Consider the following 18870-nt stretch of genomic DNA (forward strand, 5'->3'; position numbering starts at 1 on the left):
TCTCTCTAGGGGTAGCACTACAGGAAACTTTTGCTCCTTTACACATTTTTCTTTGTTTCCCAGATGATAGTAAACATTTACCCAGGTGCGGGGAAGGCAAAGTCGGAATTAATGCGATAACAATAAATACTGATTGCTTCTCGTGTGATTAATGCCGGGCACTGCGTGAGCTCAGAAACTCTGGCCGATGGAAGGCTTTTTCCTGCTGAGGCCGCAGAATGACCAATACCCCAAAGGACACAGTGCAGCCTGGCCTGTGGCCGAGCATGGAGAAATAGGAGGGGAGGTGGGCGAGAGGAGCAGAGATGACCTCACTTCCCAGGTTTCACAGGCATCCCTCAGACGCCCCACCACCCTACTGTCCCATATCACAGATTGGGGACCGCCAAGCCTGTGACCCCTGACTCTGTAACCCCTCCCTGGCTGTGAGCTGCTTGGGTCCACCCATGTCTGTGTGTTAGATTTACAGCCACGGACCAACGCCCCGCTCGCGCTGCAGGGCTCTCCCTGGTTGGGAGGTGCATTGCAGGTGTTTCGCGGCACTGCATCCCTTTTCTGCAAAGCCCCTTCTTTTGGCTGCACAGCTCGGGGTGGGGGGGTGGGCACAGGCAGGAGGGGACGGGGCCTTCACCAGCCTGTGCCCTGCCCAGGCGGCCTCTTCTTCTGGCAATTGAAGGTCTTGCTCGGCTGGACAGAATAGGGACCCGATCTGCTATTAGAGAAAGAGAAACATTTCCTGTCTCTGTGCCCTAACATCAGGTGAGAAACGCAAAAGGAAGCGTACCCCCAAACTGCACCACCCGCAGTGGGCGGGACGGAGGGTTGTAACCAGCCCCCTCCCCCCACCACCCGTCTTCAGCTCCTGGATCTTGGCAGCTCTACTGCCAGAGGGGCAATAAAAGTCTCGGAGTGATAGAAGGCAAACGGTAGAGGCTGCAGAAAAAGAGCTCCTTATGGCTTTGAAATGGGCCTGTTCAGATGACTTTTCACGTGCCTCCCATGCAGTAGTTGGCGCTGGCTGGGAATGAAAAGAAAAAGAAGAAACTAAGGTTAGCCCTGGGTTTCTTCTTCTTCCTTTTTATTCAATTGGTTGTTTTGTTTTGTTTTTTTAAATTCTGAATTGTAAAATCTGGCGCTGAAGCCCCAGACGGCTGCCCGGCCCCTTCGGGAGGTGCCTGGCCTCCTGCTCCAGGTGGAACCCAGGCTCTGGGCCTTGGCCTTGGCTGCTCCCCTGCTCAGGGCAGCCCCCCCGCCTGCCTACTGGCCAGCCGCCTGCCCTCGGCTCCCATAGGGCCCTGGGCAGCCCGCTGCCCTGGAGGAGGGGGCCTTGTTGGCTGTGTGCCTGGCGGGGGTCAAGGGTGAGCGTGGCCTGACCAGGAGGAGCTGTGGGCAAAGGGCAGCTCCCGTAGCAGGCCGGTGATGCGGTCCCGGGCGTGAGGCTGGAGTGAATTAATCCATCCCTCCCGCCAGTGTACGTTCCCAGAGGGCAGAGGCCAGTGTGACCCCCTGGTGTAGCCCAGGGCCTAGAACAGTGCCTGGCACACAGTAGGCGCTTAATGAATACGTGTTGAATGAATGAACGGACAGATGACCTGCCTGAACCTCAGGATGGGATGGGGGAGGGGCCCGGGAGGAGCCGCATCCCCGCCTCCCAGAGGTGATGGTCTGGGGTGCATTCTGACGGTCTGGGGGTGCGTGGAGGAAAGCTCCCCCTCCTCGCTGCAGGGACAGATGGGGGGAGTGTCACTGCACCCCACCCAGTGCCTGGGCATCCCTCCCCCCACCCAGTATAGAGGGCGGGAACGTCATCCCCGTTTTGGAGGTGGGAAAACGGAGGCCCAGGGAGGTAAAGGGACTTGGCCAAGGTCATAGAGCTGAGAGGGCAGAGCCAGGATGATAATCTAGGTCAGCCTGACTCCAAGAGGGCTGTGGCCAAGCCCCCCACTCCCGCCAGGGCTGAGGCCTGCCCCGCCCCCCAGGCCTGCTCCCCCCTCCCCCCGTTCCCCCTCCCCTCAGGCCAGCTTCCCTCTCCCGCGTGGGCCCCCAGCCCGCCTCTGACCCCGGCTCCCCCGCCGTCCCCAGGATCTGCAGGTCATCAGCACAGACGAGAGCCAGGTGTTCGTGGCCGTGCAGGAGTGGTACCAGACCGACACCTACAACCTCTACCAGTCGGACCCGCGCGGCGTGCGCTACTCGCTGGTGCTGGGGGACGTGCGCAGCTCGCGGCAGGCGGAGGAGAGCGTGGTCATCGACATCCTCGAGGTGGGACCCTCAGTGCGGGCTGTGGTGCGCCAGGTGTCACCCCTGTCCCGGCTTCCCCCCGCCTCCCTCCCCATCTCCACTGCTCCAACCCAGGGACCTGCCAAAATTCTGTCAAGGGCCAAATATTTTAGGCTTTGCCGGTCAAAAGGGTACTACGCAGGTACTTTTAGAACAAGAGAGAAAACTTGCTCTTTTTGATGAAATTCAAGTAACGGTAATGGAGTACCTTGCGATACAGGTCTGCTAATGAGAAGAATGGAATTTGGGGGGGATAACATTCTGCTGAGTTGGGGTTCAGGTTAGTGGTCCCCATCATCGACTCGATCACCATCTGTTATCTGTAAAGCCGTTCCTGCCCTGAACGGCACTGCATGAAACAGGCAGGTGACAGAAGCTGGGACCCTCCCCTGTCCATCTCTGGTCTCGTGGCCTCCCTGGCCCCAGCCCTGGTCTCCTCGTCCCTCCCCTCTGTGTATCCCATGTCCGTCTGGCTGTCTCTCGCTCCCTCTGTCCCTCCCTTGGCCCTGCAGCTCCTCTCTCCCCGCCTGTAGCCCTCAGACCTCCCTGTGCCCTCCCTGGGGTCCCGCCCCCATCTGTGTCCCATGTAAGCCACTTGCTCTTGGCACGTGACACCGAGGGGCAGATCAGAGGCTCTGAACTGGGGCTTCTGGCTCCCACGCCGGGCTCCCTCCCCCGAGAAAACACCCACGGCACCATCCTGTACTTGGATTCCGCAAATGTCAATCCCCCACCCACCGTGGGCCCAGCCTGGACATGACCTTTCACGGTCACCTCCTCTGTTCTTGTCCACACCAGAGCCGGGGAGGGGGTCCCTCAGCCGCTTTACAGGTAAGGAACCTGAGGCTCAGACAGGGCAAGCCACCTGCCCAGGTAGACCAGAAGTCAGCGAAAAACCAGAAGCAGCCCAGGTCTGTCGGTCCAAGCTCCATCCATCCTCCAGGCCAGCACTCCCTCGGTAGGCCATTCACCCTTAAATTCCTCCCTCATGCCCTGCCCTCGGGGAGCCCCCAGCCAGTGGGCTCGCCTGCAGGGGCCATGCGTTCTCGTAGTAAACGCTGGTGGCGGTCCTGCCAGGCTCTGCTGTCCCTGCGGGGCTGGGGAGGGTGTCCCGTGGGTGGCGAGCCGAGCCTTGGGCACCAGTGCGGGTCAATCCGGGTGGGAGGTGTCCTCCTGGACAGAGCCAGGGCTGCAGCCTTCCTCTGAGTTGTCAACAGCTGAGCAGAACCAAGGAAGTAATGAATGTAATCATTTGTTTACAATGAGGACCCATTTGTCAGGGTTTACTTCCCGAGCTGGACAGCCTGTGGCTCACTGCTGCTTGCTGAAAGTTACACACGGGACAGGCGTGTAACCGACACGTAAGGAGGGCACCTCAGGCAGGTGCGTCCACGGCCCACTGCGGGTATATGTAGCTCCTGTACCGCACGCCAGGCTCCAGGCCCTACCCCCGGGACACAGGGAGGAGTAGACCACCTCTCACAGGGCTCCGGACTCTACAGGAAGACCAGTTCCCAACAGTGGTTCCCACCTGGTGTGTCAGCCTCTAGAAGACACCATGAGGGGCAGTCGGCCAGCCCAGGGTGGAAGTCAGGGAGTACTTCCTGGAGGAAGGGGTGCAGACCGAATTGAGGCTAAGCAGAAGTTAGCCAGCTGAGGAGCCAGGGAACAGTGATTCACGCCAAAGACCAGGCAGTGAGAGGCCATGGGGATGGGAGGGAGTTCACAGTGGCCAGATCCAAAGCTGGGCCCCCTCGCAAGTGACTGTGCTTCTCTGAAATCCACTTCATGGGGATCACAGGTAGTGGTTACAAGCACAACTCTGGAGCCCCACTGCCGGGGTTCAAATCCCAGTTCTGGTACATATTTGCTGTGTGACCTTAGGCACATTACTTAACTACTCTGTGCTTCAGTGTCCCCATTGTGAAATGAGGACGACAGTAGTACCTTCCTCAGAGGGTTGCTGTGTGCATTTGAGGCCTCCGTTTCCGTTAAACACATACATCAGCGCCTGGTGCCAACTCAGTGCTCAGCAAGCTCTCGACAGTTTTCACTGCAGGTGCCTTTTCTGTGGATTCGAGATAGTGCATGGGAAGGGCCTGGCCTAGAGGTTCTACACATGCCCCAATTCCATTACTGTCATGGTTATCATTCATCCAGTGGCAGATCCAGGAAAAATGTCTTATCCCAGACGTCACAGGCAAATACTGCCCCGAGAGACCTGGGCTTTCAAGGGCCTGTGAGCTCTCACCTCTGCAGGATGGGTCCTGGTTCCAGACAAGATGGCAACCCTTTTCTGGGGGCCTCTTTGTGTTGGAGCTTGGGTGAGGAAGGGGGTTGAGGGGGCTTCCAGTCTTGTGCTTGACCCTGAGGAGCCCTGGCCACAGCTGGGAGACAGTCATTGTCATGGGCTGCATGGGGGTCCCCAAAAGATACAGCCGCATCGAATCCCTGGAACCTGTGACCATGAGTTCATTTGGAAAAAGGATCTTTGCAGCTGTCATTAACTGAAGGATCTTGAGATGAGCTCATGCTGGACCCTAAACCAATGACAAGTGTCCTTATAAGGATCAGAAGAGGAGACACAGACACACAGGAAAGAGGGTCCCGTGAAGATGGAGCAGAGAGCGGGGTGATGTGGCCACAGCCCAGGAACACCTGGAGCCACTTGAAGCTGGAAGACACGAGGAAGGATCCTCCATGAGAAACTTCAGAGGGAGGGCAGCCCTGCCAACGCCTTGATTTTGGACCTCTGGCTTCCAGACTGTGAGAGAACAAATTTCTGTTGTTTTAAGCCCTCCCCACCACCGCCAGTTTGTGATGCTTTGTTACGGCAGCCCCCAGGAAGTGAGCACAGCCATGAAGAGGGCAGTTATGTGAAGTGGGCACATCAATACTGGGAGCCAGTACTCAGCTGATCAGACCCTCCCCAGGGAAACTCGGCCTGTTACTACCTCTTCTGGGATGGGAGGGTCCATGTTATTTACTGCTGAGTGTTTTCATGGAGACCAGTCGGGATATAAAAGAGCGCTTTCTGAATAAAGCAAGCCATCACTGGGCAAATCGGCAACCTGTCTGCCCCTAGGACCTCAGGGGAGGCATCTAGACTCAGCACCGAGCAGGCCAGATGCCCGCCCCCTGGTGAGGCCTCAGGTGAGCCAGAGACAGCGTGATGTCACCAGGTGAGCCAGAGACAGCGTGATGTCACCATGAGTGAGAGAAGGGGCTGCGGTCCTCCTGCCCCTGGGGCTGTCCCCCAGAAGGACCATCCCCTAAGCCTCGTCTGTGGAGATGAGGGCCAGAGCCCTGGTCTCCAACCCAGAGAGAAGCATCCTAGCAGAAGACACAGGCGAAGGGGGACTGAGGTTAGCAATCAGCAGGTGGGAAGGTTTTCCAGGAGTCTCCACGGGGCCCACTGCAATCTCTGGGGTCCTCACGTGTGGAAGGAGGGGCAGAAGGAAGGGCAGAAAAACACACAGAATCATGGAAGAATGGCCAGGGAGACGCTGCACCGCTGGCTTTGAAGAAGCAGGAGGGGCCACAAACCAAGCACCCCGGCACCTCGAGACACGGGGAAAGGCAAGGACACGCGTCTCCCCTGGAGACTCCAGTTGCTTGCAGCCCAGTGGGACCCGTGTTGGACTTCCGGCCTCCAGAGCTATAGCATGATCAACGTGTGTAGTTTAAGCCCCTCTGTCTGTTACCTGTTGTAGCAGCCACCGGAAGCTCATACACAGTTCACTGTGCGTCCGAACCTCTGGGATCCGCCCTGGCCTGCTCCCCACCTGTCAGGCACTTGGCGCTGAGGCTTAGGAAAGCACCAACCTCCTGGAGTCTGGGAATTTAATGAGGTGGCACATTAGCTCCCTTGCCCACCACGTAGAAGGCACTTAACAACTGTGTATTATCACTCTCGCCCTAAGCATCACACTTGGCCACGGAACTTCAGGTAAATCCCACAACTCAGCCTCAGCTGCCTTGGCTTCATGCTGTTTATAGAGCAGCAAAAGCTGCTTCGGGCACACGGGGGCTCCGAGGAACTCAGGCCACACCAGCGGGCCTCGGTCACTGGGTCCGAGTCTTCCGTGCCCAAGGAACTTGCCGAAAAAGTTCATATCTGTGGAACCAGGAGGTTGAACAATTGGGAATTGCTGATATCTGACCCGTTCTTGTGCGCGAACTCAGTAACCAATTATGGGATGTGTGTGGTCACTGCCCTGGGCCCCTCCAGAAACTCTGAGAAAGGGGGCACAGGGAACTTCGACCCCCATCCAGGGCAGGCTGGGGCCGGCATGGACCCTGTCCTCACAGTCTGGCATCTGCGTGTGGGGTTGAGCTGAGGCAGTCCCCGGAGGAAAGCTCAGAGCGACTCCATGGGTCCAGGCCCTGTGGGTCCACTGGGAGGGAGGCGAGGGGCTAGGGCTCTGAATCAGGAGCTCCGGCTAAAGACAGCGTGACCGAAATGCACAGGCACCTCGGGCACCAGGGCTCTGCTCGCCGTCCGACAGCCGGGGTCTGGACCTGGAAGGACAGCTCAGTGTTGTGAAATGCACTCGGAATTTGGGGTCAGACAGTACCGGCTCCCAGTCAAAGCTCAGGCCAGCGTCTCTGGTCCCTTTTCCCCGCAGACCCACTTGCCTCCAGGGTGTATAGTCACCTTCAGCTCTGGGGTGTTGTTGGGGTGAAATGAGGCCATGCACACAGAGCTCTTAGCAAGGGGCTGGGCAGGCTTTTGCCATCCTTCTTGTACTTCTGTCCCAGGTCCGAGGGGTGAAAGGAGTCTTTCTGGCGAACCAAAAAGTCGACGGGAAGGTGGTGACGCTTATAACCTACAGCAAGGGCCGAGACTGGGATTACCTGAGGCCTCCCAGCACGGACATGAACGGGAAACCAACCAACTGCAAGCCTGTAAGTGCCCTGATCACTGCATACACCTTCCCCGGGGTGGGCACTAGACGTTACCACAGGACCCAGGGGTCAGAGGTGCTGATGTCTGAGAAGGGCCATCTGGGAGACATGAACCACCTGTTTCTCTGGGTGTGGTGGAGAGGGCCACATGAAACTCCTTGCTTTACAGAAGAGTTAACTGGAAGTCAGAGAGGGGAGTGTATCAGTCAGCTCCTGCTGCAACAGTGCTGTGTAACAAGCCACCCCAAACAGCAATCACTCTTCTTGAGATCTGTGAGAGGCTGGGCTAGTTCATGCACCTGGGGGTTGGTCGATTTAGGAAGGGATCTAGTATCCTCCTTCTGGGACCAGCCCAGGCACATTCTCAGGCAATAGCAGAGGTGCAAGAGAGTGAGCAGAAACATTGCAAGCCTGCTTGTGCTGCATCTGTTAAGCCCTGTTGGCCAATGTCAATGGCCAGGAAGTACACTCTGTGGAAGTGGGGGGCTGGATCAGTGAGGGGGAGCCAGGACACAGCCCAAATGTCATGAGCCCTGAGCCAGTCCAGCTATTCCAAGGGTGCCTTTCTACATGAATATGAGTATAGGCTGCCCCACTGTCTTCACTGCCTTGGGAGTGGAGAGGGCTGGAATGCCCTTTTCTTCTTATTCAGTGAACTCCTACTGACACCTGAAAACCCTGTCTAGATGTCCCCTCCACTGAGAAGGCTTCACTGGGCACACTTATTTCTATTTCCCCCTGGCTTCGACCGGAAGCCCCTCACAGTCAAGGACCCCCATCCACTGCCGTGCCTCTGTAACTAGAAAGAATAACAGTGCCTATTTCACAGGGATAGTCATTCAACAAACACGTAAGGGGACCTACTATGTGCAAAGCACTGTTCTGGGTGTTGGGAATACATCAGCACACAAAACAGCAAACAATCCTGCCCTCTCGAGATCTGCCTGGATCTCTGCAGGGCCCCCGAAGATGGTAGGCACCCTGCCTGGACAGCCGCTGACCACCCGCCAGGGCCAGGGTGGGGCTCTGTGCTCTCCAGGCAGAGCCTCGGCCTGGGCAGTGTCAGTCCCTCACCCCCTGACCTCACCGACTAGGGGCCTGCGCTCGGCCTCTACGCAAGCCCCCCTCCCGCTAATAACAGGGGATAATAACACCTGTCGACCAGCGGGGAGAATTAATCACCTGCCCCTTGTAAAAGCTCTTCTGAGAAAAAAATTGCTGTGAAAGGGCTAATTTTTGTATCATCATCGACAAAGTTAAGCCATTTTAATCTGTCAAAGCAAGTTTTCGCTAAGAATAGATTCTTGTCTGCAATTATGCAGCTCAGCAAGGAGATAACCTTTCAAGATTTATGTCCCGGCCTTAAAATAATAAAAGTAGGGGTCAGCTGGTAAGTGCGTGGCTGCAGGCAGGCACACAGAGAGCCCGATGAGCACAGTGGACAGAGGACAAGTACCGGGACACCCAACTGGGCACAAAAGACAGGAATCGCAGCCTTGGCTCCGAGGCCCGTTACCCTGTGTGTGCAGACCTGGCAGCAGCGGGTGGGGGGCATGCCAGGTGGGCAAGCGTGGCCCTTCTCCTGGGTTTCTTCTCTGTGTCCATTCAGCCCCTCAGCCTCCAAATGCACAGGGCAAGCTACCCTTGAGGGTTTATTTCTCATCAGAAATGTGATTCCTGCTTATGGCAGAATACTTGGAAAAAGCAGAAATGTATAAAAAGGGGAATAAGTTACACCTGTAACCACGTCACCCAGAAGTAATGGTAATCGGGCATTTTTCTTGTCAATCCTTTGGCTTACATTCACGTTTAAAAAGTCCTCTTTGGGATCCTGACACATGAGTGATTTCTGAGTCTTCCATTTTTCTCTTAACTCTGGGTCATGAAGATTTCCCTGGGCCATTTGACCAGCTCTCTGGCTGGGGAGATTTCCTTCCAGTGACAGGGAATAGATGACTGTGGCTCAGACCTGTTTTAGGATGAGAAATGACCCTTGGAAGACGGTTTTGCATCTGTTGACATCTGGATTCAGAATGAAAACCCATTCGTTTTGCCGCCCGTGGTAGCTCTTCTCGGCATCCGGGCTAAGCCAAGCAGTGGCGTGTCCGGCAGGGGCGGCTGGCAGTGTGGCCCTCCAGCCCTCCGGCGGTCTCTGCCGGACGCCTCTTGACAGCACCAGCCAGCTCCTGCATGTAGAGGGGCCGAGAAGGGGGAGCCTTGGGACGGTGTGGGCCTCCCAGCTCGGTCCGCATCACAGCCACCCGAGCCCTGCAGGTACCCGGGCCACCCCACCAGGACCAGGCATTCAGCACCGACTCCCCTGGCACCAGCCTGCCCTTGAGGTCTTCCTACCCTTGCCCTGGGTGTCCTCGGGGGACCCTGCCGTGCCTGACTGTACACCCCAAGAGCAGCCTGGCATTCAATGCTCCCCGTCCCATCGCATGTGCGGGTGCCCAGTGCCCTGGGGGTCGGCCTCTCCAGGCCTGCCTGGCTTTCCACGCCCTTTATCAGCTCAGCCCAGTCGGCTGGGCCTTGCGTCAGCTTGTCAGATACCAGCAGAGCACCCGCTACAGCTCCAGGACCGGCTGGAAGACATCTGGGTCGCCCTCCGTGGCGCCAAAGGGGACCGCAGCTCTGTCTGTGGACCACTGCTGACCGCAGGGAACCCTGAGGAGTGTTCCACTTCTGCCCCAGCAAGCGACCAGCAGTCAGGACAGAGCAGCAGTGGGCTCGGGGGGGGGGAGGGCAGCCAGGTTCTATGAGCCACAGCCTCTGACCTGCTCTGTTCACTGCACTGTTCACTGCACAGTGATACTGTGTGCACAGCGCATCAGGGAATGTGGAAAAGGCTGGTTGCAGCCTGGGGAAACCAGCCCAGAAGCTTGACCACTCCAGACCCCACCTGGCCCCCCGGGATCCCTGGGGCACCGGAGCAGGGCCATGCCTGGGCCGGACCTTCTCAGCCTGCGAGCATGCCAGTGGGACACAGGAGGGCGGGCCACGTCCCTGCCGAGGCCGCTATTCCTCCTGCCGTAGAGCTTCCTTCTGCAGGTGGATACTGGCCCTGCTCAGAGAGGTCATGGGCACCCCTCGCCCTGGACACGCCCTCCCCGGTAGTGCCTGGTCGTTGGATGGGCGAGGGGGCTGAAGGGTGTCACCACAGGCATTAGGTCACCAACCTGCTTGTCAGCTGTAAGAAACCAGGAGAAATCCAGGACGCGGGACAGCTTAACCTTCCACAGTGGGTCAAGTTTGTCCCGTTCAATCCAGGTGTTCCTGGATGGGGACTGTCCTCTGGGGTGATTCCATGACCAGGCTCCCCCCCCCCTCCACGGGCCCCTGCCATCTTCAGCCTGGGGCTCCCCAGGCTGCCCCGGGGAGGGTCTCTAGCCTACCAAGTCTGCTTCAGAAGGGGGCCTCTTTCAACTCATTTTGCCACCTCTTATTCTGTTTGTTTTTAGTAGCTTGACTGAGGTACCAATCACATCCCATACAATTCACCCATTTAAAGTGTGCAATTCAGTGGTTTCTGGTATCTTCACGAGCTGTGCCACCACCAGCGTGGTCCATTTTAGACCATTTTCATCCCCTCAAAAGGAAACCTTGTACCCTTTAGTCACCCCCCATCGCCCATCCCACCCCCTGCCCTGACCAACCACTAATCCACTTTCTGCCTCTATAGATTTCCCTGCTCTGGACATTTCCTGTCAGTGGAACCATACAGCATGTGATGCAACAAATACATTTTTGTAAACTCTGGTACAGACAAACAGAGCCCATCTCCCCCTGGATCGGGCCCTGGTGGCATCTGACCCAGATCCCTATCCAACCTACTGATCGGTTTCATTTTTAACTTCAGATAATCTGTGTAAAACATACTCAGTTCACGGACCAGAAGAAAGTGTTAAAGAAACATACACTGTAGAGAAAAAACCTCTCTCGGATGGATTTCGGTAGACAGTAGAATATAGCAATGACAGTGGAGCTCTGCAATGACCCTGGAGGTGTGGGCGACCGGCAGCCCTGGCTGATGGCTGGCGGGTCACTGCCCGGTGCCGTGTCCGGTGGCCTGGAGGGAGCTGTGCGGAGAACTTGGGCTTTGTCCCGTGCCCTGTGGTCTTGTGGTCTATTGTGGATGTGACAGAGGGATTGCGGCCTTGAGTCACCGAGGCCAGGGGAGAGGAGACTCGGGAAGGTCAGTCCAGAGGACACATCGTTCTCAGCTCGTCTGTTCCCCCGGGATCCCCCAGCCCCACCCAGGGGAGCTGGCGGTGGCCTCTGCCATCTCAGCAGAGGGTGGGGGTGCAGGCAGCTGGGGTGGAGACAGATGAGGGGCCTGGCAGCACCGGGCAGGAAACAGCTGGTGCTTCCTCATTCTGGGGGCCGCCGGCCCAGTTTGCCTGGAAGTACCAGACCCGCCACGGGGCTCAGAGCATGGACTTTGGAGCCAGGCAGCCTCAGCTGTGGTCCCAGCCCCACCGCTGCCCGGGCAAGTTGCTTAAATGCACTCTGCCTCAGTTTCCCCATCAACGCAGAAGGGATGATAGTACGGATGTTGAGAGCATTCAGTGACGCACACCTTGTCAAGTGCTGCTGCTGCCCAGGGGCAGCCGAACAGCAATGTGAGCTGCCGCTGGATTTCTTATTACAACCGGTGTTTCTGCCCCTCCAGCCAGGGCACCAGCCGGGGCTGCGTCAAGGTTGCACTGACGCTTGTGAGTGAACTGGGCTCTAGCGCGCCCACCTCACCCCCTGCCTCTCCCACAGGGCGCAGGGCTTACGGGGTGTCCCGCAGCTGTCGCCTGATGCCCAGGCTACCGTGGTCACCTAAGAGGCCCCCGGTAAATGTTCTGGGCGGATGAATGAATGAATGAACGTGGGCAGGGACCGTGCAGCCTCCCGCCCGGAGTCCCGTTCTGCGGTCCAGCTCTGCGTTCAGAGGCCACGTTGGGGAGCCCACCCTCCAGCACCCAGGCTGGGAGAACCCTCCACTGGAGAAGCCCACCTGGCCCCGAGCTGACAGCCTTCACCTGGCCGTCAGCCTCCAGGCCTCCTTCCCGCCCTCCCCCGACTCCTCTGAAGCACTCCTGATCCCACCTTCACAGCCAAAAAGCCGCAGGGGTGGATTCAGCCTCAGCCTTACTTTTTCTCAGGTCACTTCTCCCTCCCAAGTGCTGACCGTGGCTCCCTCTCTCCCCCCCCGCAGCCGGACTGCCACCTGCACCTGCACCTGCGCTGGGCAGACAACCCCTACGTGTCAGGCACTGTGCACACCAAGGACACCGCCCCCGGCCTCATCATGGGCGCAGGTAAGAGGCTGCCATTATGGTCAGGAGCCATCACTGCCTGCAGGACGCTCCAATTTCAAGGGTAGAACTTGATGGTCATGGGCCTGGGGCCATGGTGTGTCCACTGGGGGCAGTGCCGCAGTATCTCCAGGAAGCCAGCTCACCTGGCACATCACCCTGAGGGGTGATTGCATAGCCCAGAGTGGGCACCTGATATGTGTTGACTACATGAAAGGTGGATGGATGATGGATGGAAGGATGGATGGATGGATGGATGGAAGGATGGATGGATGGATGGATGGAAGGATGGATGAATGACCAATGGAAGAATGGAAGGATGGATGGATGGATAGATGGATGGGTGGGAGGATGGGTGAAAGGAAAATTAGATAGTTGAAAGAATGGATAGTCAGATGGCCCAATGGAAGAATGGATAACAAAATGGTGAATGAATACATAGAAGGATGGATGGATGGGTGGATGGATAGATGGACGGGAGGACAATTTGCATCATGGTTGACTTTTATTGGTCCCTAAAGAAGGTTCTAGTTTAGTGGGGAGAGAGAGACACATATACAACTAACATAAGGGGAAAAAAAAGAAGTATACATTGTGATTGTGTCTGTCTACCCCATTAAACTAGAACCTTCTTCAGGGATCACTAAATGTATGCTGATCTAATAACACTCTTAAATAAGGTTTATGTGAGTTAGAAGAATCATTCCAAATAAAATCACATGTTTTACAAGTCCATTGCCAGGTAGCGGCTGGTGTCTGGTTTTCCTTTTACCCATCAGCGTGGGGATAGCCTCACCAGCTCTCAGCAGCTAAGTCCGGGGAAGGGTCCCTGACGCCATGGAGACAAAGGTGGGGAAGGCAGGACCGTGTCCATCGTGTCCACAGTTGCTACGATGGCCCTTTCTCCCCGGCCCGGCCCTGAACTCTTCTAATCACCATGACAACCCTGAGAGGTCAATACCCCTACTTTATGGAGCAGGGAACGAGCCCAAAGAGAGGGAAGACTTGCCCCCAGCTTGCAAGGTGCCATCAGGAAGCTTGAGACCCACCCCAGGCTCCTCAGGGAAGGGAAGCCCCAGCCCCGGGAGGGGCTGCCGTGCCCCTTGAACCTGCAGAAGGCAAGGCTCTGGGGCGGGCCCATCAGGCCCGCCCCTCATCCGGGCTGTGGAATGGCCAGGCCGAGGCTCTGCACAGCCAGGGTGCAGACGGGGCGAGTGGCAGTCGGAGAGACAGTGTCTCTGCCCATCACACAGGGGGGACCACCAAGGCCTGGGCCGGGGCTCACAGCTTCCTGAACCAGGGGCTCCCTCCCTCTGTCTACTCCAGCACCACCTGCGACCCGGAGGACTCGCGCCCCAGACCCTGAGCTGGATGGTACATCCGCCCGTTCAGCAGACGTATCCCAGCGCTGAGGGCCGGGCCTGGCTGTGCGTGAGAGAGTGAGTGAATGAGTGAGTGAATGAGTGTATGAATAAATGAGTGGCCATGCTGAGATGGCAGGAATGGCCTTCCAGGCAGAGGCGGGAACGTGTTTTACAGAACGACCGAATCAGAGCCCACGGAGGGACCGGGAGGTGAGACCCCCCTGTCCGCTCTGTGGGTCTCTGATGGCGGGAGACCTTGGCTATCGGAGGGGCGTCTCACGTTATCCTGGAGAGGGGGGCTTTCCAGTAGGGGAGCGAGCGACACAACCAGACAGAGAAGGCTGCAAGTAAAACCTTTCATCTTCTGAGTGTCCTTCTGTTCATCTACGTCCCGGGGGTCTTAGTCAATGACTGCGATTGGGTCGGGGTCTGCCCGCTTCAATGACGGACGTGCATCAATCAATGAAAAATCACACATCAGCCTCGATTTCAGGGCAGCTCATGGGGCTCCATGTCCCATGCAGGGACGGGCTGGGTCGCCCATGTCGGGCACCCCCTGTCTTGTGGACTCTGTTCCCTGGACCTGAAGGCGATGGTGTATTTTTTTTTAACATCTTTATTGGAGTATAATTGCTTTACAATGGTGTGTTAGTTTCTGCTGTATCACAAAGTGAATCAGCTATACGTATACATATATCCCCACATCCCCTCCCTCTTGCGTCTCCCTCCCACCCTCCCTATCCCACCTGGCATGGACGTATATACACTACCAAATGTAAAATAGATAGCCAGTGGGAAGCAGCCTCATAGCACAGGGAGATCAGCTCAATGGTGTATTTAAAATGCATGTTCGTGATGGGTTGAGACCCCAAATTCTTGACCAAAGTACAAAAGGCGGAATTTCAGATGTTTCCACCGCTCAAAGGCCTTGAAAGCTCTGGATGACCATTCCAGCCCCCCAGGGATGCTGTGAGTTTCTGCAGGAGCTTCACTTCATTGTACGCGAGTCACACGGAGAACGGGGAGCGGAGGGGGTGCCCTGGCAGCCTCCCTCCCTCCGACTGTCCCCCCAAGGGCAGGATGCTACTTATATTTCATTCTGCTGCTTTTTAGTCTCGCCATGGCTTTCCTGAGATGGATCCATCCGTGCGATGTGGGCCAAGTGAGGTGTAAATGTTTTACATCCTCCACTCCAGCCCTGAGCGTCTGCTGGGAACAGAGGGGAAGGTGGAATGAGCTGGGCTCTCTCGGGCACCGCCGCAGCCGCCGAGCAGGGACCAGTTTCCCACTGGCCTGGCTGAGCTTCCCGAGGCAGCCGGGGGCGATGGCTGCCTGTTTCCAGGGAGTCTCTCTCCTGATCTCCCCGCCATCCATCCCTCATTCCGCCCTGGGGCAGGCAGGCGGGAGTTACAAGCCCCAGGTTCTGCCACCTCCAGCTGCTGGGCCTTGGGCATTTACAGGACCCTCTGAACCTCAGCTTCCTCACCTGCAAAAAGAGGATGAAACCTCCATCGTAAGGCTGATTTGGGGATCAGGTAGGAAGCATCAACGCCAGGTGTGTTTCCACAGGTGGCCCTGTCATTTGAACAGTGGCTGGACACCACTGCCCTTGTGCCGGGCTGCATGCCAGGGCCCTTCTACTGGGGACCTGTCCTCCGGTTCAGTGGACAGAGGCCAGACCCACAGATGGATGCAGAAAATGGAGCCATGAATCCAATGAGGAAGGGAAAAGGATGGTTCAAGAAGCAAAGACCGGAACTCGAGCTTCTAACTGCCAGGGTCTAGAAACAGCCATAGTGAACCCAGAAATAAACCCAGCGGGCTGAGAGTGCCTGCTGGAATGTTCTTCCTGACTGGGCGTGTCAAGGGGATGAGTCCTGCAGAGGTAGCAAATCACAGATGGGTGGTTGAGACGGAGGGCGCCGGGCCCAATTCTGACTTGGGCCTTTCCGAGCTCTTGCTCTGGGGCTCTACACCTCCCTGAGCCTCAGTTTCTTCATCTGTGAAATGAGGATAATCATCTCGGACTTGGGGGCACTGAAAGGTCTGATGCAGGTGGAAGGCCCTCCCTGCCCCACTGCCCTGCACCCGTCCTGGGCCACCACGCAGCACACGCTGCTTCTGGCTCCTCGTCTGGAAGTGAATCCTCAGGACCACGCAGAGCACAGGCTGCAAACGCTTCCCGGACGCTGGCTCGGACAGTCACATGACTGAGAAAACCTTGAGGGGCTGTGACGGGGAGCTCGGAGCACCCCCGCCCACTCTGTGCCGGGAAGACCCCCGGGGCTCCCAGGAGGGCCCCTGCCTCCCAGCCCTCCTGCAGAGTCCCTTCCTCTGTGACTCAGCCAGTCGGGGACCCATCAATCCCATCAATCAATCTCGTCAATCCCAGCTGAGAGGCCGAGGGGCGTGAACAGGTCAAGAGCTGACCTGAGTCCCATCAGCCGGGCGGGGGTCACCCGGGCCCTCTGGAGCTGGGGACTTGACAGCAACCGGAGGACCAGAGGGCCGGTCCCCTTGCTCCTGTTCCAGCTGCATCTCAGTGGCCGCAGGGCTTGCTCTGCCACGTTGGTGGCCACGGTGAGGGGTCCAGGCCCCCTTCCCCCTCTGCCAGCTGTGGGCTGGGGTGGATCTTGTGCTGTCGCTTTGCTCTGTTCTGGCCCTGAGGCCTGAGCCACTCTGCAACCTGAAGCTCGAGGAAGCAGGGAGAGGAAATGCACATTGAGTGAGCGCTTACTGTATACCAGGCCCTGAGAGCACAGAAGTGGGGTGGAGGGGTCGGGGTGTCGGGGGAGGAGGCCCAAGGAGACCCCAGAACAGCCCGGAGGGGACGTAGCAGGGAGGCCTTTCTTAGTCTCGTCCCCCAGGCCTCAGTTTCCCCTCCGTAAAGTGAGGGCACCGGCCCCCGTGTTCCTGCAGAGCCTCCCACTCTGGTGGCCTGTGGATGCGTTCTGTGAATTTCCCCTTAATTTTCCCCGGTGCCTGTTAGGTGACTGGCAGCCCGACAGCCTTGGTAGATGGAACAAGGAAAACAGATTGCGTCACTTAGAAGACAGACATCGCTCCCCTGAAATCACGGACTGCAGATTTGCCTGGGAAGTTGAGCTGACGCCGCATCCTTTGCTACGCGGCTTCTGTATTTGATGCGTGGGTCCTGGCATCTCTGCTGGCATCTGGAAGGATGGGGAGATAAAGAGCTCCCCTTCCTTCCTCTGCCCACCCCCAGCTGTTGCGTTCATTCACTCATCTCCCTCTTTTCATTCAGCAGCCTTTCCTCAGCACCTTTTGGTGGCCAGGCGGGTAGAAGGGACCCCAGCTCAGCACCTGCCCCTCTGCCCCACCTCCCCTGACTGACCTCCCCTCCCACCTCCATGCTGTCACCAAGGCCGGTCCCTCTGCCTGGCACACCTGCCCCTTTCCCTTGGCCAGTGGCATTTGTCTTTTGAGGCACAGTGCAGAGGTCACTTCCTGCGGGAATCTCTCCTTGATTCCCCTCCTGCATGGGTCCATTAGCTCTCCCTTCTCTGCTTTCACAGTTCCCTGGGCTCTGTGCACAGTTGCAGGGCATCCTTCTTCCCCGGCTAGGTTGAGAGCTCCCTGGGAGCAGGCGCGTGGTTACTCAGCTTGGATTCCCCACAGCTCAGCACAAGGCTGGACAGAGAGCAGGCACTCAGCAAATGCTGATGAATAAGTGCAGCAGTGGGTGAGTGGGTGGAACTGATGAAAAAGAGACAGATGTGTGGATGGAGGGATGGTGGATGGATGGATGGATGATAAATTAATGATGGATGGATAGATGGACGATGATAAATTAATGAAGGATGGATGGATGGATGGATGGATGGATGGTTGGATGGAAGATTTGGTGGTTGGTTGGACCTCAAAAAAAAAGGCAGGCACACAAACCCTCTGCCACTCTACTTGAACTCACTTTGCCTCATCTATTTGAGGATAATCCATCTCCTTTGGGATTTTCCAGTGACATCTAAACTTGGCTCTGGAAGAGAGACTCCTGACAGCACCACATGAATAAGTCTCCGAAGTGCAAGTGGTGCACAAGTTGCCCAGGTCAGGGGCTCCAGGAGAGAGTGCAGACGGCTTCAGTGTCCTCATAACAGGTCCCCTTCATCCTGGAAACTCAGGCCCCTGGTCCCTGCCATCATCATGTGGTCACAGCAGAAGCCTGCCCAGTCTGACCCATCAGAAAATCCCATTGTCCAAGACCCTTCCCAGGAGGCTGTTTAGGGCCATCCAGCCCAGCTCAGAGACCACCGTGATTGTCCCGCAGCTGCGTCTTCTAGGTGGCCATCGTTCTTTCTGTAGGGGTCCACTTAGGCTCAGTTTCCTATCTGTAAGCTGGAGTCACCTTGGATGCTAAGTGGGGATTCTTCCCCCTCTGGCAGCAGCCCCAGGATTAAGTCCCAGCCCCTCAGAGTGGCCTTCAAGGCTGGTGACCCACCTGCCAGGCTGGTATGGGTTCAAGTGAGCCAGGACCAAGGAGGAGACTCCTGGCTGCCCAGCTGGTTTGGTGCCCACCTCACCATCCTCCCAAACATCCCCTCAGCAGATATTTAATGAGCACCTACTTTGTGCTTACCCTGCCTCTCACCTGGACTGCCCCAGACCGCCCTGGACCTACCTCTGGCCTCCCCTGCACCCGGCCCCCAGGGGGCCTCCAGATGCAAGCCCAGCCATGTCTTGCCCCAGTTTAAAGCCCGTCAGGGGCTGCCGTGTCCCCACACTGCCCACCTGGCCAGCGTCCCCTCTAGCCTGTCCCCGACCACCACTCCATGCTTTTTATTCCTGAATCACACTCGTCACCGTGGGTCCCCCTGAAGCCCCCAGGCTCTGCCTGCACCTGGGCTCAGCCGGAGCTGCCTGAGCCCGGCTTCCTCTGGGCAAAGTTAATCTTTTACTGCTCAGACTAGGACCCGTAGTGGTGACAGCAGGCCCATCACTACACAAGGAGGGCAGAGAGGGGCATCCGCCGGGTGGCTTTGGTGCTGGGAGGT

At 57.4% G+C, this 18870-nt stretch overlaps 1 protein-coding gene across 1 annotated transcript in view; it reads left to right on the top strand.

The window, feature by feature from the left end:
* Positions 1 to 18870, top strand: part of SORCS2 (sortilin related VPS10 domain containing receptor 2) — a 495273-nt gene that overhangs the window by 436336 nt on the left and 40067 nt on the right. Inside the window, exons 9-11 of the mRNA XM_036853888.1 lie at positions 2083 to 2262; positions 7042 to 7188; positions 12395 to 12497. Of these exons, the coding sequence (XP_036709783.1) occupies positions 2083 to 2262; positions 7042 to 7188; positions 12395 to 12497 (430 nt within the window). The remainder of the gene's footprint in view (positions 1 to 2082; positions 2263 to 7041; positions 7189 to 12394; positions 12498 to 18870) is intronic.

This window comes from Balaenoptera musculus, chromosome 5 (genome assembly GCF_009873245.2).
Source record: "Balaenoptera musculus isolate JJ_BM4_2016_0621 chromosome 5, mBalMus1.pri.v3, whole genome shotgun sequence".
Lineage (NCBI taxonomy): Eukaryota > Metazoa > Chordata > Mammalia > Artiodactyla > Balaenopteridae > Balaenoptera > Balaenoptera musculus.